Below are 25,935 nucleotides of genomic sequence, written 5' to 3' on the forward strand. Positions count from 1 at the left end.
TGAACACTTTCACACGGACAGACTGTTAATAGGTCACTAGTTAACCGCCTTTAACCAATGGCTTTATTTCTGCTGCTGCATCACATTAAGGGTTCAACATGTTGGTTGTTGTTTCACCATAATTACTAAACTCTAACCTGCCGTGTAGTTTGCAGTTATATTGTGGTTTGTATCGAGTGTTTTGATAGAAGTTTTCTTTATTAAGATCATTATAGATGATGTAATGCATCTCAGGTCAGCACTTCCTCTTCTAAAACACTCCTGTCCTGATTTTCTCGGGTCTGTTGTTCTGAAGGGATTCATGTCATAAGAACGTGTGAGATGATCTCGTGTGTCACAGATTGTACTAGTCAGGAGTTTAGACACATACTTTATTATCCAGTTTACCATCATTTTAGATTAATAGTTAGGTCATGAAAACATTAATGGGATATACACTATATTGGATATACACAACAGTATTGGGCCGCCCCTCCAGATCCCTGAGTTCAGGTGTTCAGTCTCTTCATGGCCACAGGTGTATAACTCCAGCTCTCGGCCTGCAGACGCTTCTACACACATTAGTGAAAGAATGGGTCGCTCTCAGGAGCTCAGTGAACTCAAGCGTGGGGCCGTGATAGGCTGACACCTGTGCAATAAGGCCATTCCTGACATTTCCTCACTACTAAATATTCCACGCTCAACTGTTAGTGGGATTAGAACAAAGTGGAAGCCATTGGGAACAACAGCAACTCAGCCACGAACTGATAAATCCCAGAGCGGGGTCAGCGCATGCTGAGGGTCACAGTGCGCAGAAGTCACCAACTTTCTGCAGAGTCAACAGCTCCAGACCTCCAGACTTCTGTGGCCTTCAGATGAGCTCAAGAACAGCGGAGAGAGCTTCATGGAATGGGTTTCCATGGCCGAGCAGCTCATCCAAGCCTTACATCACCAAGAGCAATGCAAAGCGTGGGATGCAGTGGAGTAAAGCAGCCGCCACTGGACTCTAGAGCAGTGAGACGTGTTCTCTGAGCGACCAATCACGCTTCAGTCTGACAATCCCATGGACGAGTCTGGGTTTGGCCGTCGCCAGGAGAACGGGACTTGCCTGACTGCATTGTGCCAAGTGTAAAGTTTGGTGGAGGGGGGATTACGGTTTGGGCTTGGTTTTCAGGGGTTGTGCATTGGCCCCTTAGTTCCAGTGAAAGGAACTCTTAATGCTTCACAATTTCACGCTCCCAACTTTGTGTGATCAGTTTGGGGACGGCCCCTTCCTGTCCCAGCATGACTGCGCTCCAGTGCACAAAGCGTCGCTCCATAAAGACATGGATGAGGAGTTTGGTGTGGAGGAACTTGACTGGCCTGCACAGAGTCCTGAGCTCAACCCGATAGAACAGCTTTGGGATGAATTAGAGCGGAGACTGAGAGCCAGGCCTTCTCGTCCAACATCAGTGCCTGACCTCACAAATGAGCTTCTAGAAGAATGGGCAAAAATCCCCATAAACACACTCCTAAACCTTGAGGAAAGCCTTCCCAGAAGAGCTGGAGCTGTTAGAGAGGGTGGGCCGACTCCAGATTAAACCCCACGGGTTAACAATGGGATGGCATTAAAGCTCATGTGTGTGTAAAGGCAGGAGTAACAAAACCTTTGGCAATATAGTGTAGCATTGAGAAGAGTGTGTATTGTGAGCAAAACATGACACAAAAGAGAACTGAAAATCTTATTTATCTTCAAAACTAAGGCTTTAGTTGAAAACATCCTGAGACTCAAATGTGTCCAGATGTTGTGTAGTGTGTATTTATATTACTTTTTTGTTTTTTTAAATGTTTTATATTTCACCTTGTCGAGTTCATTAGTTAATCATGGACTAGACGGGTGTTTGTTCAGTTATAGTGCGGATGGCTGATGATCTGTGCTGGTTTAGAGACACCGAAACTCATACCAGTACATTTATTCTTCCTCTAGGCTGGTGTTTCATGTGTTGTAAATATGCAAATATAATTGGATAATAGATAATATAAGAATGAGTTTTATTTGTAGAGCACATTTCCATAGCTCAAGGTCACTTTCCATAGTGCTAAACAATATATTTTCTCACCCACATAAACAATACAAGTACAGGCCTTACATACAGACACATTATTCAAAATACAAGTTAAATAGATGCGTCTTGAGCTGGATCCTAAAGGTAAGCAGTAACTTCAGGCTGGTGGCAGTTCTGGATGAATAATCCAGTGTTGGTCTTCTCACCAAAATAATATTTTTTTAATGGAAAGTGCCTTAAAGTCACCATGAAATCAAAATAGACAGTTCTTGTTATTTTTCATGGAGTATTGCAGTGATTTATCACTTGCTGAATTAGAATCACTTCCTCTCTTCTCTGATGATGAGGGCGGGGCCACCTGTCACTCACATGAGATCAGCCAATAGCAAACCACAGCCATCCAATCAGCTGCCCACAGACACGATCAACAATCAACCCCGCCCACATTTGTTCTTGTTTGAGAAGCGATTCACTCGATATACAGCACAATAGAAGAGAAAAGACGAGAGCAACTTCCCTTTCATGACTATAACAAAATTTGAGTCCAGATGAGGAACGACTGGGCCATGAGAGCAGCGGAGGTCACGGGGTCGCGGAGGTCACAGGGTCGTGTGTGTGTGCGTGTGTGTGTGTGTGTGTGTGTGTGTGTGTGTGTGTGTGTTCATGTGTTAGGAAGCAGTAGGGTCTCAGATTAAGGCGGACTTCTGTGCAATTTTTTGATTTAACTTTGAAAAGTTTCTGCAGGCTGTTGCATAAACTCCATTAAATCGCCTCTTAATGCTATTTTACGGCTCCTGGTGTTGTTCTGGCGTCTCCTCCATCAGGTGAAACACTCTTTAATGTTCTCCTGATCTCCACTGACGCATCCGCTCTTTTCTCTCAGTGTCTGAAACGCTTCAGTCTCTCTAAACCCCGCCTCTCTGAGAGCTGCTCTGCTGTAACTGGTCAGAAAGCAAGCGCTCATTATCATATCTAAACCCCGCCTCTCTGAGAGCTGCTCTGCTGTGATTGGTCAGAAAGCAAACGCTCATTATCATATCTAAACCCCGCCTCTCTGAGAGCTGCTCTGCTCTGATTGGTCAGAAAGCAAATGCTCATTATCATATCTAAACCCCGCCTCTCTGAGAGCTGCTCTGCTCTGATTGGTCAGAAAGCAAATGCTCATTATCATATCTAAACCCCGCCTCTCTGAGAGCTGCTCTGCTCTGATTGGTCAGAAAGCAAATGCTCATTATCATATCTAAACCCCGCCTCTCTGAGAGCTGCTCTGCTCTGATTGGTCAGAAAGCAAATGCTCATTATCATATCTGAAACCCTGCCTCTCTGAGAGCTGCTCTGATTGGTCAGAAAGCAAACGCTCATTATCATATCTAAACCCCGCCTCTCTGAGAGCTGCTCTGCTCTGATTGGTCAGAAAGCAAATGCTCATTATCATATCTAAACCCCGCCTCTCTGAGAGCTGCTCTGCTCTGATTGGTCAGAAAGCAAACGCTCATTATCATATCTGAAACCCCGCCTCTCTGAGAGCTGCTCTGATTGGTCAGAAAGCAAGCACTCATTATCATATCTGAATCTCAGCTCTTGATACGAACAGTAACGATGGCGTGGGTTTTAGCACACCGGTGTTTGAGGCTACTCATAGAAGCTTTAGCCATATTGAGTCTTTACATACGTCACTAGTCTTCTGAAAGCCCTCCAATGCCCTTTTACTTCCTGTTTGGACAATTCAGTCTTTTATGAATGCGATAAGAGGCATTACCTGGAATTACTTTGGCATGAGCCAGATCTTGTATCCTGATGGTAATGGAAAGTGGCACTTATTACGTCAGTGGATGCGTCAACCAATAAATGAATAACTTTGACGAATCATCCAAAGTGGTCTTAACGCGGAAACATTCCTGCATGCTAATGGGGATTAGAAGTTAAAAGAGAAGTGGAGCAGTTTCTTGGAAGAGGGAGACATGAGAGCGAATCTGGAGAGAAGCAAGAGTCCTCCTGTGGAATAACTCGTGCTGACCAAATCAGAATACATTTTTTATTTGGAGATGATTTTATGGTACTTATTAAGATTTTTGCATTAACAATTATGGTCTATTGGCCATTGAAAAAATGCAAAAAAAAAATTTTTTTTTATTTATTTAAAAAACGATTTAAATTTCAGGTTAAAATGGAGACTAGGCCTTCAAAATACCTTTTGTCTTTCTTTTTTTCCTATGGAGAGGCTTGTGAATTCCAATTTGGACACATTTACTTAATTTTGTTTTGGTGTATTTGAATATATATTATTATTTATACAATCTCAAAGTTTTAGATACATTTTTTGTTAGAAATAATGATTTAAAGTTTTAGTTTTTGCATTATAATTACAGTTAAACCTGAGAATTGTGTTAAAAAAAGAGCATTTTGTGACCCATTTTTATTTAGAATGTGTATAAAATAAAATAGAAAAATGCAATTCATTCAATGTATATAAGTTAAGTATTTAAAAAAATGCTCAGAACGATGCGAAGGATCAAGCCTGAGCTTCCAAGTGCACAGTTCGTGTGTGTGTGCGTGTGCGTGTGCGTGTGCGTGCGAGTGCGTGCGTGTGTGTGTGTACACACGTGCGGGTGTGTGTTAGAATTTCAGTTTTGAAGTTTTAGTGTCACCCCTTGACTTTTGTAAGCTTTTCCTGCATTATGACTGAATTAGAGCCCTGCACGGGCCTCAAATCTAGGCCCTAGCCCGGCCCTGGCCCGAGACGCTGAGGCCCTAGCCCGGCCCTGGCCCGAGACGCTGAGGCCCTAGCCCGGCCCTGGCCCGAGACGCTGAGGCCCTAGCCCGGCCCTGGCCCGAGACGCTGAGGCCCTAGCCCAGCCCTGGCCCGAGACGCTGAGGCCCTAGCCCGGCCCTGGCCCGAGACGCTGAGGCCCTAGCCCGGTCCTGGCCCGAGACGCTGAGGCCCTAGCCCGGCCCTGGCCCGAGACGCTGAGGCCCTAGCCCGGCCCTGGCCCGAGACGCTGAGGCCCTAGCCCGGCCCTGGCCCGAGACGCTGAGGCCCTAGCCCGGCCCTGGCCCGAGACGCTGAGGCCCTAGCCCGGCCCTGGCCCGAGACGCTGAGGCCCTAGCCCGGCCCTGGCCCGAGACGCTGAGGCCCTAGCACGGCCCTGGCCCGAGACGCTGAGGCCCTAGCCCGGCCCTGGCCCGAGACGCTGAGGCCCTGGCCCGGCCCTGGCCCGAGACGCTGAGGCCCTAGCCCGGCCCTGGCCCGAGACGCTGAGGCCCTAGCCCGGCCCTGGCCCGAGACGCTGAGGCCCTAGCCCGGCCCTGGCCCGAGACGCTGAGGCCCTAGCCCGGCCATGGCCCGAGACGCTGAGGCCCTAGCCCGGCCCTGGCCCGAGACGCTGAGGCCCTAGCCCGGCCATGGCCCGAGACGCTGAGGCCCTAGCCCGGCCCTGGCCCGAGACGCTGAGGCCCTAGCCCGGCCATGGCCCGAGACGCTGAGGCCCTAGCCCGGCCCTGGCCCGAGACGCTGAGGCCCTAGCCCGGCCCTGGCCCGAGACGCTGAGGCCCTAGCCCGGCCCTGGCCCGAGACGCTGAGGCCCTAGCCCGGCCCGTGTCCGACAGCTTATCAAAAATCTCGGCCCGAGTCCGACTGGAGCCCGTTTTTTTTTTTTTTTACATTGTTGCAGCCATTAAAATAGTTCTGTTTTGTTTTTAATGTCAAAGTAGTTATTTTTCGTTTCGTTCCTTTATTAAGTTAATTTAGAAAAATGTTTAGAGCATTTTTTTGTTTGTTAAATTATAGTTTTAATTTTTTTTAAGTGACGACCAAAAGCGGCCAGCGGCCGACAGTGAGTTAACCGCATATGTAATTAATTTAGTCTCTCAAATCAACTCTTGACTTGTCTTGCCTATAATAAAATCCATAAAACACTTCAAGCATCACAATGTTAGTTAATTTCGCCAACTATTACCACCAGTAGCCTAAAAGGCATTTCTGACGAGCTGAGGCAGGCTGATTCTGCTCGCGGCTCTCGCAAACGGAGCTAAACAAATAAAATAAAAAAAGCACATGCAGGTTGTCTTATAGCCTACCTTACACCTACGCAAATGAATATAAATCCCATCTTCAATTCCCGTGGTATATGCTCATTTAACGGAGTTTACAGCAACGGAAGCAAAAGATTCAAGATGCATTTTATTCAGCAGCTCATTTCAGATTCAAATACCACATAAGAGAGCGCGACGCACTGGTAAGATAATGATCTCATTCATCTCATTCATTTTTATTGAAGATGATGGTGTTTTTGACTATCTTAGACTTATTTTAAGTTTCATTTACGGCCATTTGCGTTGGCTTGCATTAGTCATTTGCGGCGATGCGTGTTGCAGCACCATCATATCTATCTGACTACAACATATAGCCCATAAAACATTGTGACACATAATGACATAATGTTTGAAAGTCTGTAGGTTAACATAAATGCAGATAGGCCTAATTGTAATAATAAAAAACAACATAGCCTAATTATCGATTTTGAAATATTAAACCAGTCAATACAGAACGAATTATTCTTTTGCCGTCAATACCATGGATATGGCATGGGCCGGCTACTGCCGAAGTTGTCTTTGCTGTATCAATAGGCAATATATTTATATTTAACATGAAGTATAGGGCTTCCCTGTACATTAATAGCACCAGACGCCCCGCGGATGACACGCAACAGAAACGCCACGCTCACACCACGCTTGCAGTGTGTCTCCGCGCTGAAGAAACGCGCGCTGCTGCTGCTGGCGCGGACTCTGAACCTATGCTCTGAACACTGTGCGAGCCATCTTAACAGTCGCGTTAGCTATTATGGTCTCGTGTTGTTTCCACCAGCGCAGAACTCATTGTTCCTTTTAATTGATAAAATAAATATAAAACGAAGGAGAAGCCTATAAAAAGGCCCGAAGCCCGGCCCGCGTTTTAGGTATGACGTGAAAATTGGCCCGAAGCCCGGCCCGAGGGGCGTAAAAAAGTCGGGGCCCGTCGGGCTCGGGCATAAATGCAGGGCTTTAGACTGAATTACTGGGATGTCAGGTGTTGTGACACCCGGTGGCTATTTTTGGTACAGCGCCTCAAAGTCTTATGGAAATTAAATATTTTTTGATACCCACTTCAAATTTGGAACACAACTTGGTTAGACATATGGCTTCGATTTTATAGTAATTTTAAAGTACATTTGTTTTGTAAAAAATATGTTAAATGTTTGTATCGTATCGCCGTTTCGTACACACAGATCCGGCGGTTTAGACACATGATTATAAGAACGACAATAACAATTCAATTTATCAATAACCGTATCCTCATTCATATTTAGACGCGATAGCCATTATTTTTAATAGAAGGAAACATAGGTGTATTATTCAAGCAGTTATTAAAATTAAAAGAGCAAAATGTTTGGATTTGCTTGAATTTGAATTTTATTTTGCTTGATTTTTTTTTTTTTTTTTTTACCATTTCGTTATTGTGGCTTTGAATTTCGTTTGTTGAAAATATGAACTGAATTTAGAACTGCTTTTTAAATTAAAAACGTAACGTTTAATAAACAAAATACATTTTTGAAATTGAGACCAAGTCTTTTGTTGCTATTGTGAGTGTAGCCAAATAAAAGTAGACCGTTAATAGTTTAAAATTATGTCCAGTCTGTCTCTAACATATGCTCATCTTATGATGGATATCTTACTCATGCTACTCACTTTTCATAATCAACATATAACATTTAAAAACAATATTATAGGCTAATATTTAAACATAGCCCTAATGAAACTAAATAGGCTAGGTTTTCTTTAACCCTCTGGCCGACGAAGGCGCCGGCGGATTCTGATGGATCGGTTAGGGGAAGCTCTGGCTTCGTGTGCATGTGGCCTTAGGTCTATATTCCGAAGCATAAAGGTTTTTTTTCATGGTTTTAATTTTTAATTTTGTGAGGCTTAATACTAAGAAAAAAAAATCTGCACTCTAAAATAAATGCTGGACTAAAAACAACCCTAGTTGGGTTGAAAATGGACTAACCCAACAATTGGGTTGTTTTAACCCAGCAATTGGGTTGTTTTAACCCAGCAATTGGGTTGTTTCAACCCAGCAATTGGGTTGTTTTAACCCAGCAATTAGGTTGTCTTAATCAACAGCAACATTTAACCCCACCGCTGGGTTAAAATAACCCAATTGCTGGGTTAAAACAACTCAACTGTTGGGTTAAAAAAACAACAACCGCTTGGTTAAAACAACCCAACCGCTGAATTAAAACAACCCAACTGTGGGGTTAAAACAACTCAACTGTTGGGTTAAAACAACTTAACCATTGGGTTAAAACAACTCAACTGTTGGGTTAAAACAACTTAACCATTGGGTTAAAACAACCCAACTGCTGGGTTAAAAAAAACAATTGCAGGGGTTAAAACAACCCAATTGCAGGGTTAAAACAACCCAACCGCTGGGTTAAAAAAAATGCGGGGTTAAAACAACCCAACCGCTGAGTTAAAACAACTCAACCGTTGGGTTAAACCAACCCAATTTCTGGGTTAGTCCATTTTCAACCCAACTTGGGTTGTTTTTAACTCAGCATTTTTTAGAGTGTGTGTAAATCTTCCTCAAATGCTAAACAAATGTTAAAAACAACCAACATTGGCTTCATTCAAATTTTCTAAAACTCAACATGGACAAATCTGAGATTATTTTCACTGGACCTTCATCACTCACTAATAAAATTCCTACCAACTTCACCTGTGAGACTGCTGGCACTCTTATCAAACCATCTACTACTGTTAAAAATCTTGGTGTAATTTTTGACTCCTCTTTATCTTTCCACTCTCACATTCATTCCGTCACCAAATTAGCATTCTTTCATCTGCGTCGCATCGCTCAGCTCTGTCCCTTTATCAGTATCTCTGATGCTGAAACACTCATCCATGCGTTTGTCACATCACGTCTTGATTACTGCAATGCACTTTTCGTTGGCCTACCAGCTAGCTCCATCTCCAAATTACAATATATTCAGAACTCTGCTGCCAGACTACTCACCCACACCAAACGTTCTGCTCATATTTCCCCAATTCTGCATGACCTTCACTGGCTTCCTGTGTCTTACCGTATTAAATTCAAAATTCTTCTTCTCACTTTTAAGTCTCTGCACGGCCTCGCTCCCCCTTACCTCTGTAACTTGCTTCTCCCCTTCAACCCTACTCGCTCTCTACGATCTGCTGATTCCAACCTTCTCGTTGTCCCTCGGCATCGCCTTGCTTCAATGGGGGGCAGATCATTCAGTGTAATAGCACCCAAATTATGGAACTCTCTACCCGATCACTCCGTTTTGTTGCTACTATCTCTGATTTCAAATCCATGCTCAAAACACACCTCTTTTCTGAATGTTATAGGTCTTAGAATTTTTTTTTTTTTTTTTTTTTTTTCTCACTCCGATTTCTCAATTATTGTACCTGCACTCTCAATTGCCCACTGTTGTTCTGTCTACTCTGTTTGTCATTTGGCTTTATTGTTGTTTGTTTATTGTAAAGCGTCCTTGAGCTCTGGAAAGGCGCTATATAAATAAAACTTATTATTATTTTTATTATTATAACCCAATTGCAGGGGTTAAAACAACTTAACCATTGGGTTAAAACAACCCAACTGCTGGGTTAAAACAACTTAACCATTGGGTTAAAACAACCCAACTGCTGGGTTAAAAAAACAATTGCAGGGGTTAAAACAACCCAATTGCAGGGTTAAAACAACCCAACCGCTGGGTTAAAAACAATTGCGGGGTTAAAACAACTCAACCGCTGAGTTAAAACAACTCAACCGTTGGGTTAAACCAACCCAATTGCTGGGTTTGTCCATTTTCAACCCAACTTGGGTTGTTTTTAACCCAGCATTTTTTAGAGTGTGTGTGTAAATCTTCCTGAATGGGATCCGTGACGTTTGCACCTGCCGTTTATTGTGCTCAAGTGCTTCAGGATGATGTTGTGCGTTCCTCTTTTGGGTTCATTTCCTTTCAGCATCTGTATCTCTGAATATGATACACTCTAAAGAATGCTGGGTTAAAAACAACCCAAGTTGGGTTCAAAATGGACAAACCCAGAAATTGGGTTGTTTGAACCCAGTGAATTGACCCATTCAAACAACCCAATTTCTGGGTTTGTCCATTTTTAACCCAACTTGGGTTGTTTTTAACCCAGCTCTCTTTAGAGTGTGCCGTCATCCACACATTTCCTTTAGATTGATGATGGTCAGGCACAGCGCCTTCAGGAAATATTCAACCCTTCCATATTTGTTGACAGTGTTCCTCTCTAACCTCCAGTGTTGCCTCATGTGATGAGGTTCGTATGTTTATAATGTTCATATGTTATATGTCACTGCACATGCTCCACCCCGTCCGATGGGAAGAGTGTTGGATTGGGTCTGGTGTGTGTTTTTGCTCATTGTGCTGAAGGATTGCTCAGTGTTTGTTAGGCTGAGTTGTGTTTCTTCCAGACCAGAGACCTCCGCTCTACTTCCCGAAGGGTTCAGCTCTTGCGGCAGCATTTCTGGTAAAGTCTGCGTCTGACTCCAGTTACAGTGACTGGGTGTGACTCCACGTTTGTCGGAAGTGGTTTGTTCCTAGATTGACATCTGGACCGTTTCTGCCAGTTCAAATGGAGTCCAGCGCTGCAATATAAGCATCGACTCCATTGCTGTTGTTGCTGGTTTTCTCGTTCACTTCTGAGATCAATTGTTCTGTCATGTTGGTTTGCTGTTGTGTATCATTATTTATCATTATAGGTGTGCAAAAAATGGCATTGTGTATTTTAAACAACTCCATCTTAAAGTTTTTTGGGGTTTTTTGCTGCTGGAAGAGCCACAGCCACCAGAATACCGTTTCCATGAAAGGCTGAACATGGTCTCAGCAATGCTTAGGTAGGTGGAGCGTGTCAAAGTAACATCCACATGGATGGAGGACCCAAGGTTTCCCAGCAGAACATTGGCCAAAGCATCACACTGCCTCCGCCGGCTCGCCTTCTTCCCATAGTGCATCCTGGGGCCATGTGTTCCCCAGGTAAGCCACACACACACACACACACACCCGGCCATCCACGGGATGTAGAAGAACACGTGATTCCTCAGACCAGGCCACCTTCTTCCATTGCTCCGTGGTCCAGTTCTGATGCTCATGTGCCACTGTTGGTGCTTTCGGCGGGGTCAGAGGTCACCCTATGCCGCCCCATACGCCTCAAACTGAGCTGCTCTGTGTATTCTGACAGCTTTCTATCAGAACCAGCATTAACTTCTGGAGCAGTTTGAGCTCCAGTAGCTCGTCTGTTTGATCGGACCCCACGGGCCAGCCTTCGCTCCCCACGTGCATCAATGAGCCTTGGCCGCCCATGACCCTGTGGCCGGTTCTCCACTGGTCCTTCCTTGGAGCACTTTTGATAGATACTGACCACTGCAGACCGGGAACAGCCCACAAGAGCTGCAGTTTTGGAGATGCTCTGACCCAGTCGTCTAGCCGTCACAATCTGGCCAAACTCGCTCAAATCCTTACTCCTGCTGAGGATGAAATGGACTGCGTTTATATAGCGCTTTTAACAGACCCTATGGCCATCCAAAGCGCTTTACATCTTGCCTCACATACACTCATTCACACACCGACGGGGAGCAGCTGGGGTTAGGTGTCTTGCTCATGGACACCTCGACTCTTGGTCAGGTGGAACCGGGGATCGAACCACAAACCTTCCGGTTTGTAGACAACCTACATGAAGCACTGAGCCACTGCCGCCCACAAAAGTTCACTTGCTGCCTAATATATCCCACCCACTAACAGGAGCCGTGAGGAAGAGCTCATCAGTGTTACTCACTGCACCTGGTTAGTGTATAATCTCATAGAATATGGAATATTTCACAATTTGATCTGCATTTTTTATCAAATACAGTCTTGGTGACTAAAGCATCATTATTTCTTTCAGTTTAGTGTTGATTCAGTTCCGTTCAGTGTTGATTCGGTTCAGTTCAGTGTTGGTTCAGTTTAGTGTTGATTCGGTTCAGTTCAGTGTTGATTCGGTTCCGTTCAGTGTTGATTCGGTTCAGTTCAGTGTTGGTTCAGTTTAGCGTTGATTCGGTTCAGTTCAGTGTTGGTTCAGTTTAGTGTTGATTTATTTCAGTTTAGTGTTGGTTCAGTTCAGTGTTGATTCGGTTCCGTTCAGTGTTGATTCGGTTCAGTTCAGTGTTGGTTCAGTTTAGCGTTGATTCGGTTCAGTTCAGTGTTGGTTCAGTTTAGTGTTGATTTATTTCAGTTCAGTGTTGGTTCAGTTCAGTGTTGATTCGGTTCCGTTCAGTGTTGATTCGGTTCAGTTCAGTGTTGGTTCAGTTTAGTGTTGATTTATTTCAGTTCAGTGTTGATTCGGTTCCGTTCAGTGTTGATTCATTTCAGTTCAGTGTTGGTTCAGTTTAGTGTTGATTCAGTTCCGTTCAGTGTTGGTTCAGTTTAGTGTTGATTTATTTCAGTTTAGTGTTGGTTCAGTTCAGTGTTGATTCGGTTCCGTTCAGTGTTGATTCATTTCAGTTCAGTGTTGGTTCAGTTTAGTGTTGATTCAGTTCCGTTCAGTGTTGGTTCAGTTTAGTGTTGATTTATTTCAGTTTAGTGTTGGTTCAGTTTAGTGTTGATTCGGTTCCGTTCAGTGTTGATTCATTTCAGTTCAGTGTTGGTTCAGTTTACTGTTGATTTATTTCAGTTTAGTGTTGGTTCAGTTCAGTGTTGATTCAGTTCAGTGTTGATTCGGTTCAGTTCAGTGTTGGTTCAGTTTAGTGTTGATTTATTTCAGTTCAGTGTTGGTTCAGTTCAGTGTTGATTCAGTTCAGTGTTAATTCGATTCAGTTCAGTGTTGGTTCAGTTTAGTGTTGATTTATTTCAGTTCAGTGTTGGTTCAGTTCAGTGTTGATTCGGTTCAGTTCAGTGTTGGTTCAGTTTAGTGTTGATTCATTTCAGTTCAGTGTTGGTTCAGTTTAGTGTTGATTCATTTCAGTTCAGTGTTGGTTCAATTTACTGTTGATTTATTTCAGTTCAGTGTTGATTCGGTTCCGTTCAGTGTTGATTCGGTTCAGTTCAGTGTTGGTTCAGTTTAGTGTTGATTCGGTTCAGTTCAGTGTTGGTTCAGTTCAGTGTTGATTCGGTTCGGTTCAGTGTTGGTTCAATTTACTGTTGATTCATTTCAGTTCAGTGTTGGTTCAGTTTAGTGTTGATTTATTTCAGTTCAGTGTTGGTTCAGTTCAGTGTTGATTCGGTTCCGTTCAGTGTTGATTCGGTTCAGTTCAGTGTTGGTTCAGTTTAGTGTTGATTCGGTTCAGTTCAGTGTTGGTTCAATTTACTGTTGATTCATTTCAGTTCAGTGTTGGTTCAGTTTAGTGTTAATTCAGTTCAGTTCAGTTTAGTGTTGATTCGGTTCAGTTTATAAAATCATACTAATTAAAGACTCATTGTTCCAGGCCTGTGTGTTCTGCCACTGATCGTCTCCTGTCTGTTGTGTTGTGTGTAACAGGACTGCCTGTGAAAGGCTCAGGTGTGTGTGTGTGTGTGTGTGTGTGTGTGTGTGTGTGTGTAGTGTCCCGCCTTTGAGCTTCTCAGAGGTGTAATGTTCATATGGTGTAGTGTTCATACTGTAAGGATCGTCACCTTTTCCAAAACAACCCCAACAATACAGCGTCCCCTAGAAACGTCCCCCAGCCTGCGTAAGCTAATATCCGTCAGCACTCATTAACGAGGAGAAACGAGCACGAAAGGAATTGTGCATTTAGTTAAAGCCTCAAGTATCATAACGTTGCTTTGTGTTTGTGATCGGTAAAAACCTTCCGCTCAGTGGATCATCGACTGCTGAAAACGGTTCGTTCTTGGAGAACCGGATCACTCCGATTCAATCACATTAGTTTTATGAACTGAATCAGCCGCATCACTGTTACACACGTAAGGAACCGCTTCTACTGTCATAATTGTCGAGCGTTATTTCTGTAGTCCTTTATGGAATAGGGATTGTTTTAAAGCAGCTTCACGGTGATCAATAGAAAAATAACAGAATCAGTGACGCAACTTCATCAAACATGACACATTCAAATTCTCTGTAAATCAGAGGTTAAAAGACAATAGTGTTGATTCAGTTCAGTGTCGATTCAGTTCAGTGTCGATTCAGTAACTTCAGTGTCGATTCAGTTCAGTGTCGATTCAGTTCAGTGTCGATTCAGTTCAGTGTCGATTTAGTTCAGTGTCGATTCAGTTCAGTGGCGATTCAGTTCAGTGGCGATTTAGTTCAGTTCACTGTTGATTCAGTTCAGTTTAGTGTTGATTCAGTTCAGTTTAATGTTGATTCCGTTTAGTTCAGTGTTGATTCAGTTCAGTTCAGTGTTCATTCAGTTCAGTTTAGTGCTTTTTCAGTTCAGTTCAGTGTTGATTCAGTTCAGTTTAGTGCTTTTTCAGTTCAGTTCAGTGTTGATTCAGTTCAGTTTAGTGCTTTTTCAGTTCAGTTCAGTGTTGATTCAGTTCAGTTTAGTGTTGATTCAGTTCAGTTTAGTGTTGATTCAGTTTAGTGCTTTTTCAGTTCAGTTTAGTGTTGATTCCGTTCAGTTAAGTGTTTATTCAGTTCAGTTTAGTGTTGATTCAGTTCAGTTTAGTGTTGATTCAGTTCAGTTTAGTGTTGATTCAGTTCAGTTTAGTGTTGATTCAGTTCAGTTTAGTGTTGATTCAGTTTTGTGTTGATTCCGATTAGTTCAGTGTTGATTTAGAATCAATAATTTTTGAGTGAACTTAACTAATGCCACTGTTTAATGTTGAACTCTAATTACAACCTGTGACTGATTATGCCTTGGATTTGACTTGGTTTTTAATGGATCAATGGCATGAAAATGACTCATTAGTCCGATATGACCCAGTCTTGAGGGTGATTATGTGTTAGAACATCGACTCGACTTGTTTTGTCTCATCCTGGAGACAGAAAGGCTGTAAAACGCCCTGATTACACCAGCAGATCCCAGCTTATGATCATATACTTTATGAAGTTCAAACAGGCCAGATTTGAGGGAGTGTTGCGATCCCATCTGATGCTCACGGCGGTAGAAAATCACACACATCAGGCTTGTGTAAGAATAAATCACATCAGGTTCGTTACTCAAGACGCTTCAACAGTGGCCATTTGAGCAGCATAACTGCCCGCTTCAGCTTTGAACAAACTTCTAATGCAACGCCTCTTTAATGTGTTTGCCAAATCAGACACAACTGCTATTGATCATACGTGGAGTCGGTGATCTGACAAAACTCTCAAATACTGATGGGCAAAAGTATACACTCATTCAAAATACTCAACAAAACCTTACTTCGTAACTTAATTTACACAAAAAATAAATGTGGAATAAATTACATAAATATGGATTTCTCCAAAATAGGTCACAATGCCATCATGATGAGAACCCAAGTGAGTGATGATCCAAATCATAAACCTTGAATTAAATACACAGCAGTAAAACCACACAACCTCTCCAAACATGGAAAACGCATAATATACTTCAATACTAGATACATTTCTAGTTTCAACATTATTTGTTCTAGATATTCCTCTTTGAATATAAAGTGTATCAGAGCTGTGTGTAAAATGACCCACATTTGGTTTTCAACCACTAAACTTGGCCAGTTTACTCACAGAGCTGCATTAAGATCTCCGTATCTCTGGGACTGAACCATCAAGAGCCTTTAAAATGGAGAAACCAGAAGAAAAGTTTGTTAAGAACCAGAATCTAAAAGGATATGAAGATATATTTAATACTTCTTGAGTTACAGGCATTCAAACTTGGGTCAAAAACACACAAGAAGTGCTTATTTCCCATGTTTGAGCGCTCACCGTTGGCATATAATGACACACAGAGTGATAAAGTCCACAGATTTCACTAATAGATCTGCCAATCTCTGTGTGAGAATAATATAATGATGCTGAGATCTTTATAAAGTCATCTTTACACGCCTGTAATTCGGCTCCAGATCTGACATTTTGACCCTCCTCAAACAGTAATTACTCAGTGAATATGCATCTTTCATCATTATTTATATTTGATTTTCTACAGAACAAATATGAACAAACCCAACCATTGGGTTAAACGTTTTATTTTAAAAAGGTGACCCAAAATTTGACCCAATACAGTTTGGCTCAAGATCTCACGTGAAAACTCATTTTGAGCCTCCTCTACAAAACACAGATTACTTGATGCCTTTCATCACCATTTATGTTTGACTTTCTACAGAAAAAATATTAACAAAATCAAACATTTGAACATCATTAACAAACAGATATCCTGCGCCATGCCAATGAGGACAAGTCAGACATTTTATTAATGAAATGACATTGAGAGAGTAAAATCTAAATCTCATTGTGCAGCCAGGAAATGTTTAGTCATTTAAAATAACATTCGGGTAATTACATGTCAAATCTACCAAACTTTGCCAACTTCTCCAGCTCAAATGATTGTGTTAATATTATTTTCTGAAGAAAAACAAACAATAAATGATTGATGAATGAATAAATATAAGATGCCATGGTGGAATAATGACTGAGTAATCACTGTTTTGTAGAGGAGGGTCAAAATGACAGTTTTCACATGAGATCTGGAGCCGAATTACAGGCGTATAAAGATGACTTTATAAAGATCTCAGGATCATTATATTATTCTCACACAGAGATTGGCAGATCTATTAGTGAAATCTGTGGACTTTATCAATCTGTGTCTCCTTATATGCCAACGGTGAGCGCTCAAACATGGGAAATAAGCACTTCTTGTGTTGTTTTTCCCCAAGTTTTCACACCTGTAACTCAAGAAGTATTAAAGATATCTTCATATCCTGTTAGATTCTGGTTCTTAACAAACTTTTCTTCTGGTTTCTCCATTTTAAAGGCTCTTGATGGTTCAGTCCCAGAGATACGGAGATCTTAATGCAGCTCTGTGAGTAAACTGGCCAAGTTCAGGGGTTGAAAACCAAATGTGGGTCATTTTACACACAGCTCTGATACACTTTATATTCAAAGAGGAATATCTAGAGAAAAAATCCAACATTTGATCCAGGGAATTAGTTATCAAAGCATCATTAACATACAGATATCCTGCGGCACAAGTAAGACATTTTATATTTTAAACGACTTTGAATGAGAGAAATCTAAGTCTCATTGTGCAGCCAGGAAAGGTTTAGTGACGTAATTTAAAATAACATTCGGGTAATTACATGTCAAATCAACCAAACTTTGCCAACTTCTCCAGCTCTAATGATTGATTGTGTTAATATTATTTTCTGTAGAAAGACAAACATAAATAATGAAAGCCCAAATATTAGATGTCATGGTTGAATATTGACTTTGGTTTGTAGAGGAGGATCAGAATGGCAGTTTTCAGGCATGTAAACATGACTTTAGAAAGATGTCAGCTTCATTATTTTATTCTCACACAGAGATTGGTAAATCTATTAGTGAAATCTGTGGACTTTAGCAATATTTGTTGCATTAAATGCCAATTAAGTACAACTCAAGAAGAATGAAATATATCTAAATATCCATTTAGATTATATATTTAGAAATATGAGCCATACTCTCTGATTTTGAGGCAGATAATAACATTGCTATTATTCTGATAACATTCTTCAGAAATCACTATCAGTGTTGATTATATCATGTCTTGTTTTCAGCCCTAATGAAAGCACATGATATCGGACGGCACCAGAGGGCAGCAGAGTCTTTACAAATCACTTCAGTTCACGTGCTGTGTTGTCTTGAGTTTAGTAGTAGCCTAAAAGCCTAAAAGAACACAAGATACATTTCTAGTTTCAACATTATTTGCTCTCTTTGAATATAAAGTGTATCAGAGCTGTGTGTAAAATGACCCACATTTGGTTTTCAACCCCTGAACTTGGCCAGTTTACTCACAGAGCTGCATTAAGATCTCCGTATCTCTGGGACTGAACCATCAAGAGCCTTTAAAATGGAGAAACCTGAAGAAAAGTTTGTTAAGAACCAGAATCTAAACGGATATGAAGATATATTTAATACTTCTTGAGTTACAGGCATTCAAACTTGGGTCAAAAACACACAAGAAGTGCTTATTTCCCATGTTTGAGCGCTCACCGTTGGCATATAAGGAGACACAGATTGATAAAGTCCACAGATTTCACTAATAGATCTGCCAATCTCTGTGTGAGAATAATATAATGATGCTGACATCTTTATAAAGTCATCTTTACACGCCTGTAATTCGGCTCCAGATCTGACATTTTGACCCTCCTCAAACAGTAATTACTCAGTGAATATGCATCTTTCATCTTTATTAATATTTTACTTTCAATTGGGTTCAATTTGTTTCAAAAACAACCCAGCATTTTTGAAGTGTATGTATGCACGTTTTGTTCTGTGTTGTGTATATTCTGTAATAATAATATACATACTTTTATCGTGCCAATAGCATATTGACCATTGCATAAAAATAACAATATTGTTAATATTTCATACAAAAATGTATCTGTAAAGAGCTTTTTTCTTTATTATTTTTTTTTATGAAAGGTTTGAAATTTTGCACATTTAGGCTACAAGTAACTATTTTAGGTTACTAGCACTTATAACCTTATAGCTATTACTAAGTATTCATACACTTTTGTTAGTTTACAGACGATACTAGCACTTACTATGCTTACTGTAATTCATATTGTACTCAAAAGTCCCATGGCAGTAGTTACTACTGGAATAGTTATGTACAAAATGTTAAAAATGACTTTCCATAGTAACTTTTCTTTGTTTTGAACATTTCCTTTGCTCTACTCCTCCTCCATTACATGCACCGATTCCCATGCGCTTGGGAGGGGGGAAGTCTCGCGGGATTTGGCGAGCGTGAGTAGGAGGAGGATCGCGCTCATACGATCATAGGCTGCGTGTCAGTGCAGTCGACTTACAGCGGGCTGTGAGGAGAACTGGCGCGACCCCTTTGTCCTTAAAAACAACTCTTTTCATACGATAAAACTAATTAAAGTTTCTTCAAACTCGTGTTAGAGCACTTCTACTCGTTAGGAACTCAACCGGGTCGGGTTAAACTAGTTTTCGCTCTGTTTGGAGTCAAAGGCTGGGCCTTACACGAGAGGGGAAAAAAGAAGCTGCTCTTTCTGCGACTAAAAGTCCATAAATGCTTTTTACCAAAATGGACCTGTTGAACTACCAGTACTTGGACAAAATGAACAATAACATCGGCATCCTGTGCTACGAAGGTAAGATTTAAACCCGTATATCTTTCTGACTTTCGGGTTATTGAAATGAAGTAGTTGTCAGTAAAAAAATAAATAACGGACGCCCGTGACGTCACCGAGTCTCGCTGGACTTTCGCGAGTGTTCCGCGCGCGCTGTTTTTCTCCATTTCAGGAGAGTTTGACGAGGCCTGTTTACTATCGTAGATTACCTTTCAGAAGAATGGCTGAAGGTTTGAGTTAGTCTGTGCATGGGGGAAAAATAACAACAACAACAGATGTGCTGCCAACTTCCCAAAACGCGTTCACGTCATGACGAAAACAGCATATAGAGGGCTCTTTTAAAACAAGTGAATGCATGCAATGTTTGCAATGAAGGGTAAAAGTGTTTAAAATGGGATAGTGAACGGGAAAAGTGTGTTTAAAATGGGATGGTCAAGGGGAAAAGTGTGTTTAAAATGGGACAGTGAACGGGAAAAGTGTGTTTAAAATGGGATGGTCAAGGGGAAAAGTGTGTTTAAAATGGGACAGTGCACGGGAAAAGTGTGTTTAAAATGAGATGGTAAAGGGGAAAAGTGTTTCAAATGGGAGAGGGAAGATGGGAAAAGTGTTTCAAATGGGATAGGGAACGGGAAAAGTGTGTTTAAAATGGGATGGTCAAGGGGGAAAGTGTGTTTAAAATGGGACAGTGAACGGGAAAAGTGTGTTTCAAATGGGATAGGGAAGATGGGAAAAGTGTTTCAAATGGGATAGGGAAGATGGGAAAAGTGTTTCAAATGGGATAGGGAAGGGGAAAAGTGTTTCAAATGGGACAGTGAACGGGAAAAGTGTGTTTAAAATGGGATGGTAAAGGGGAAAAGTGTTTCAAATGGGATAGGGAAGATGGGAAAAGTGTTTCAAATGGGATAGGGAAGGGGAAAAGTGTGTTTAAAATTGGATGGTAAAGGGGAAAAGTGTTTCAAATGGGATAGGGAAGATGGGAAAAGTGTTTCAAATGGGATAGGGAAGATGGGAAAAGTGTTTCAAATGGGAAGGGGAAAAGTTTTCAAATGGGACAGTGAACGGGAAAAGTGTTTCAAATGGGACAGGGAAGGGGAAAAGTGTTTAAAATGGGACAGTGAAGGGGAAAAGTGTTTCAAATGGGACAGTGAAGGGGAAAAGTGTTTCAAATGGGATAGGGAAGGGGAAAAGTGTTTCAAATGGAACAGGGAAGATGGGGAAAAGTGTTTCAAATGGGATAGGGAAGGGGAAAAGTGTTTCAAATGGGACAGGGAAGATGGGAAAAGTGTTTTTTAAATGGGAAAAGGAAAGGGAAAAGTGTGTGATGGGATAGGGAAGGGGAAAAGTGTGTTTAAAATGGGATAGTCAATATATATATATAATTTTTTTTTTTTTTTTAAGTAGAAAAGTGTGTTGTGTTAGGAATATGCTCATGAATATAAATATATGAATACAGATTGTTCTTGTTAATATTATAAACTAAATTTTGGCCATTGTTGCACTAATTGCTATGTGCTAACATTAATTACCTGCATGATGTTCTGGAAAATCCCCACATTTACTGCTAATAATTCTGAGCTATGTTTGGGTCAAAAGGGTTAGCTGTGTAACTACAGAGTTTAATAAATGCAAATACTTTTAAAATAATGCAATGAGCAAAGTAAAAGGTAAGTAAATTGTGTAAAATGGTTATTTAAGGACCCCTAATATGAACTATTGTTATTTGAAGCCTCTCCAGCGCTGCTTTCACAAGTGCCAATGAGAAATGACCAGTATGCAGATTCCTTTGGTAGAGGAGCTGCAATCCAGAGCATTCCCTCGTCTCGCGCTCTTCTTCATCAGTGTTGTGGTGCGGGGTTGCGGTTTGTAGTGTTGAGGCCGGATGCTTCTGTAGAGCTGAGTGTGTGTGAGTGCGCTTGTTTTTATGAAATATGAGGAGACAAATGTGTATAATGCCATGGGTATGACACAGGTATTACAGGAGAGGGTGAAATATGAGGACATTACCCATGGCCCCACTTTACAAAAGGCTTATAAATCACACAGGAGGAGTTTTTATGAGAAAGTACAAATGCAGAATGTTTCCTGTGATGGGTAGGTTTAGGGGCTGTGTGTGTGTGTGATGGGTAGGTTTAGGGGCAGTGTGTGTGTGTGTGAGACAGGTATTACAAGGAGAGGGTGAAATATGAGGACGTTACCCATGTCAAAGTAAACAAAAACTCTGCACACTGCTAATTGCTGCTCCCTAAAATTAAAAAGGACAATTTTCGACGGGTGAAGCGTTGTCCTTTTTAATACATTTTTGGGAGCAGCAAATAGCAGTGTGCAGAGTTTTTGTTTACTTTGATTTATGCTCTTGAATCTAGCACCTGCAAAAGTTTCACTGGATGTGCGCACAATTATTTTCATTTTGACATTACCCATGTCCTCACTTTTCACAAGGCTTATAAATCATACAGGATGAGTTTTTTTTGTGGAGAAATTAAAAAGATGCAGAATGTTTCCTGTGATGGGTAGGTTAAGGGGTGGTGTGTGTGTGTGTGTGTGTGTGTGATGGGTAGGAGCAGTGTAGGGGGATAGAAAATAAGTTTTGCACAGTATAAAAGCCGTTACATCTATGGAATGTCCCCACATTTCACAAAAACAAACGTGTGTGTGTGTGTGTGTGTGTGTGTGTGTGTGTGTGTGTGTGTGTGTGTGTGTGTGTGTGTGTGTGGGAAAGCAGGTTGATTGAGCGTGGATCTGCACGGAGCTGTACCAGCCTCCTGTTATTGACCATCACATGTCCAGAGCAGAAATATGATCCAGCTCTCCTCTAAACTCATGTATTCGGCTGCTCAGGATATACCAATGGCTCTTTATCATCTGACGGGCTCGTGCTTTACTCTAGTGCCGCTACGAACCTGGAAATACACAACGTCTATGCATGTAGCAGGACGAGTAAATGTCAAATCACTTTATTAGCAGTGTGTTCTGTAATATGATGCAGGTTGTGTACCGGCAAATTACTAAAACAGCACATTTCCATGTGTTACTTGCTTTTGATATAGAAGGTTTTCAGAGTGATTGACAGGGTCTTCTTATCTATTTCTTCTTATCTTATCTACTTGTCTTCTTATCCGCCAACTGGCGGACTCCGGTCCGGATCCGGACCGCGAGATGCATCCATCCGGACCGCGAAGCCTTTTGACACACTGAAATAACTAAATGCCTAATGCGATTTAAAATAAATAAATAAATAATCACATTTATATCAGGCAGCTCAGTAGAACCGTTTTTCCTATGTTGCCACGGTTGCGTTGACAGTTAAAGGGGTCGCACACCGAACTGAAGCTCATGGGCGCGTCTCAGGATCTCACAGCGGACGCACACATTACGCGCGAGCTCAGTTTTGAATCGACTCCTGACAGAAGAACTTCACGATGAGTGTATCTCTTGTAGCACAGGGTGAAATCGGTATGTACATGGAGGATTTGAGGGAAATATAATATAAATGTAATACATCGTGCAGCTCTTCTGTCAGAAGTCGATTCAAAACTGAGCTTGCGCGTATGTGAGCGTCCAGTGTGAGATCCTGAGACGCGCCCATGAGCTTCAGTCCGGTGTGCGGCTACGTTACTATGCTCACTATATGTTTAGGCGCGCAGTGAAGAGACTGAAGAAAGCGGCGCGCAAAACAGAGGCTGAATCAGAAATTGGCCCCTTAACCCTCATCCACTATTCCCTACGTTTGTCCACTATTACAGTTCACTTGAAGGAGTGAATGAAAACGAGTGCGTGAAGTCGGACAGCTGTTGTGTGTACATCGGCTGTACACCCGTTATTGCGGTGCAACATGTGAGTACACTCAAACATGTCCACTGTGGTTTCGGACGCCACTACAAATGGCTGTCCCCTCAAATAATGCCCTATTTAGGGTATAGGGGCGATTTCTGATTCAGCCATACACATTTTAAAGACCCCTTTATCCTCAGCAGTCTGAGGTAAGGGCGCAGAAAATAAATGAGCCAATTTCTCACATGCACTGAAGTTCAGACAATGTAGCTATATTCACTTTTTTATTATTATTATTATTTTTATTTTTTTGGAACAAGGAATGTTTATGCTTCCATTCCATCTTTAAGTTCAACTCAGCTCAGCCTTTTGAGAGGTTATTTACGTTTTTCTGGATTTAAAGGAACAGTTGAAATAAAGAGATGAAATATTTTGTGGACTTTTTCATTTTTCCAACACTGGTGGCACCTTATTTTTGCCTGTTTGTGTTTCTGGATGATATTGCTAATGATTTTTTACCAGTGCAATTTGAAGCACAGAGAGAGCAGTGCTGAAGATAGTCTCTACCTAACTAAATGTAGGCTATACATGTGAATGAACATAAAATTATGTTATGAGATTTCTGTTTTGTTTTTTAACCAGGAGGGTTTGTGTTCATTGATTGTTACTGTTTATCTCAGTTCAGCAGAAAAAGCACTTTAGTTGCTAGTAATGTTGAAATTAATGTATTTTCAGTGCAGATTTAGAGATGAAGGCATTTTTTCATTCATCGTATTTTTGTCAGACATGGCTACTGGTTGAATTAGATATTTTGTACCAATGCAAACAGAATAATCTCAAAATTAAATAAATTTTTTGAAGGATTACCTATGTTTGCTTTAACAATATGAAAAGACATACTTTATCTATATGAGAACATATATTTTGTTCAATAAAGACATTTTAATCTACACTAATTTCTTTAGTCTGGCAAAAAGACATCGATTCATGTTTTTAGGTATATAACTGTCCGGACCTCGGCTGGTGAGAAGGTTTTTTTTCTGGACCCCAAGCTATTTTAGTTGAAGACCCCTGCTGTAAAGGATTGTCAATGTGGGGACATTCCATAGGCGTAATGGTTTTTATACTGTACAAACCATATTTTCTATCCCTTACACTGCCCCTAAACCTACCCAACACGCACACACACACACACACACACACACACACACACACACACACACACACACACACACACACACTAAACCTACCCATCACAGGAAACATTCTGCATTTTTACTTTCTCATAAAAACTCCTCCTGTGTGATTTATAAGCCTTTTGTAAAGTGGGGTCATGGGTAATGTCCTCATATTTCACCCTCTCCTGTAATACCTGTGTCATACCCATGGCATTATACACATCGGTGTCCTCATATTTCACAAAAACAAGCACACACACACACACACACACACACACACACACTAGGGTTGTGCCGATAGGGTTGTGGCTGACCGACATCACGATGGAGAAACACCATCGTGATGCCACGCCCCCGCTCCGAGTCTTGCGAATTTTGTTTGGAAAGATGAACATGCGTTTATCATCAGTTATTTTATCTACTGATCAATACAGATATCTGCTCATTCAAAATCATATAGTAAAATAATAGTATAACTGTAACCACAGTAGGATTATTGAGTCACACCGGCTCCGCTCTGCTCATTAGTCATTACAGGCTCGCTCTGGCCAGAACGGCTACGTATTCAAAAATGGTCGGGTTTAATTCGGGCTCGTTCTCGATACCTACAGTTAATGTGTCGGGCAGGGCCGGTCTCTCGGGTGCATGGGCTCGGCTAGGGTCGGGCTTGATTTTTTTTGAGCCGATCGAAGCTCTAGTTCTGGCTAAAAATGTAGTGCTGTGCCGGCCTGTTGGCATGAATTGTACTCGTGATGGAGCGGTAGTGGAGCGCTCACAGAGCGAGTGAAAACCACAACGCTCCGACTTTTAAAAAATCTGCTCCTCACTCCACTCCGCTCACATACTACTTACCCCCCCCCCCCCCCCCCCCCCCGGACGATATCATCGGCCATCGCGGTGTTTTACTGTACACATCGCCAGCTGCCGATTTAGGTGACGTCGCCCAATCCCAACCCTCGTTTAGTGCGGTTCATTTGAACATATGTGAACGCTGCCATCCGAACCCTGGTGCTCACCAAACAAGCGGACCGAGAGCGCTATAAAGACGGGTCTCAGTCCGCTTCCAAACGAACTCTGGTGCGGTTCAATTGATATATGAACGCAACACGGACCAAAGACATGTAAACAGACCAAAAACAGGACGTAATAATGTCACAAGATTGACGACGCGGAAAGATCGGTGTATCCAAAACGAATAACTTTAACGCTAGAGGGCAAACGTGGAGCAACGAGGAAGTGCCTCATCAATATTTGGTCAGACGAGGATGTTTCGAAAATGCTAGAAAAAACACACACCTGGTTCCGTGTTCCCCATGTGACGGTACAGATGACGGAACTGCTGTCTCTTTTGCATAAGAGATGCCCGTCTCTTTTCTGCACAACGGAGGAAATCCTGCTGCTGTTTTGAATGTTTTGAACATTTTTAGGGCTGCAGCTAGCGATTCTTTTTGTAATCGATTAATCTACCACTTAATCGACCGATTAATCGGACAGTAATTACTTTTTTCTTTATTAAAGAGCAATAAGAGACAATAAGACGGGTATCTTAAAAGTAACATCTAATTTGTTTTCTTTTTAGAATTTATTTTTTATTGTTGAAATTGCGTACATTAAAGCTCCACTGTGTGATATTTTCCCCCATCTAGTGGTGTAAAGGTATATGACCATCCAGTGAATAATAGTTTCTACTCCTCTCAATTTCGATTTCGTTTCAACTCC

General features: G+C 41.7%; 1 protein-coding gene across 2 annotated transcripts in view; it reads left to right on the forward strand.

The window, feature by feature from the left end:
* Window positions 1-25,935, forward strand: part of vgll4b (vestigial-like family member 4b) — an 81,407-nt gene that overhangs the window by 15,870 nt on the left and 39,602 nt on the right. The window contains exon 1 of one of the 2 annotated variants that reach the window (XM_067432016.1): window positions 18,959-19,288. The exons of the other annotated variant lie outside the window; for it this stretch is intronic. Within the exon in view, the coding sequence (XP_067288117.1) occupies window positions 19,207-19,288 (82 nt within the window). The 5' untranslated portion in view covers window positions 18,959-19,206. Of the gene's footprint in view, window positions 1-18,958; window positions 19,289-25,935 lie in introns of those variants that run through there. 2 annotated transcript variants of the gene reach the window in all.

This window comes from Pseudorasbora parva, chromosome 22, assembly GCF_024679245.1.
Source record: "Pseudorasbora parva isolate DD20220531a chromosome 22, ASM2467924v1, whole genome shotgun sequence".
Classification (NCBI taxonomy): Eukaryota; Metazoa; Chordata; class Actinopteri; order Cypriniformes; family Gobionidae; genus Pseudorasbora; species Pseudorasbora parva.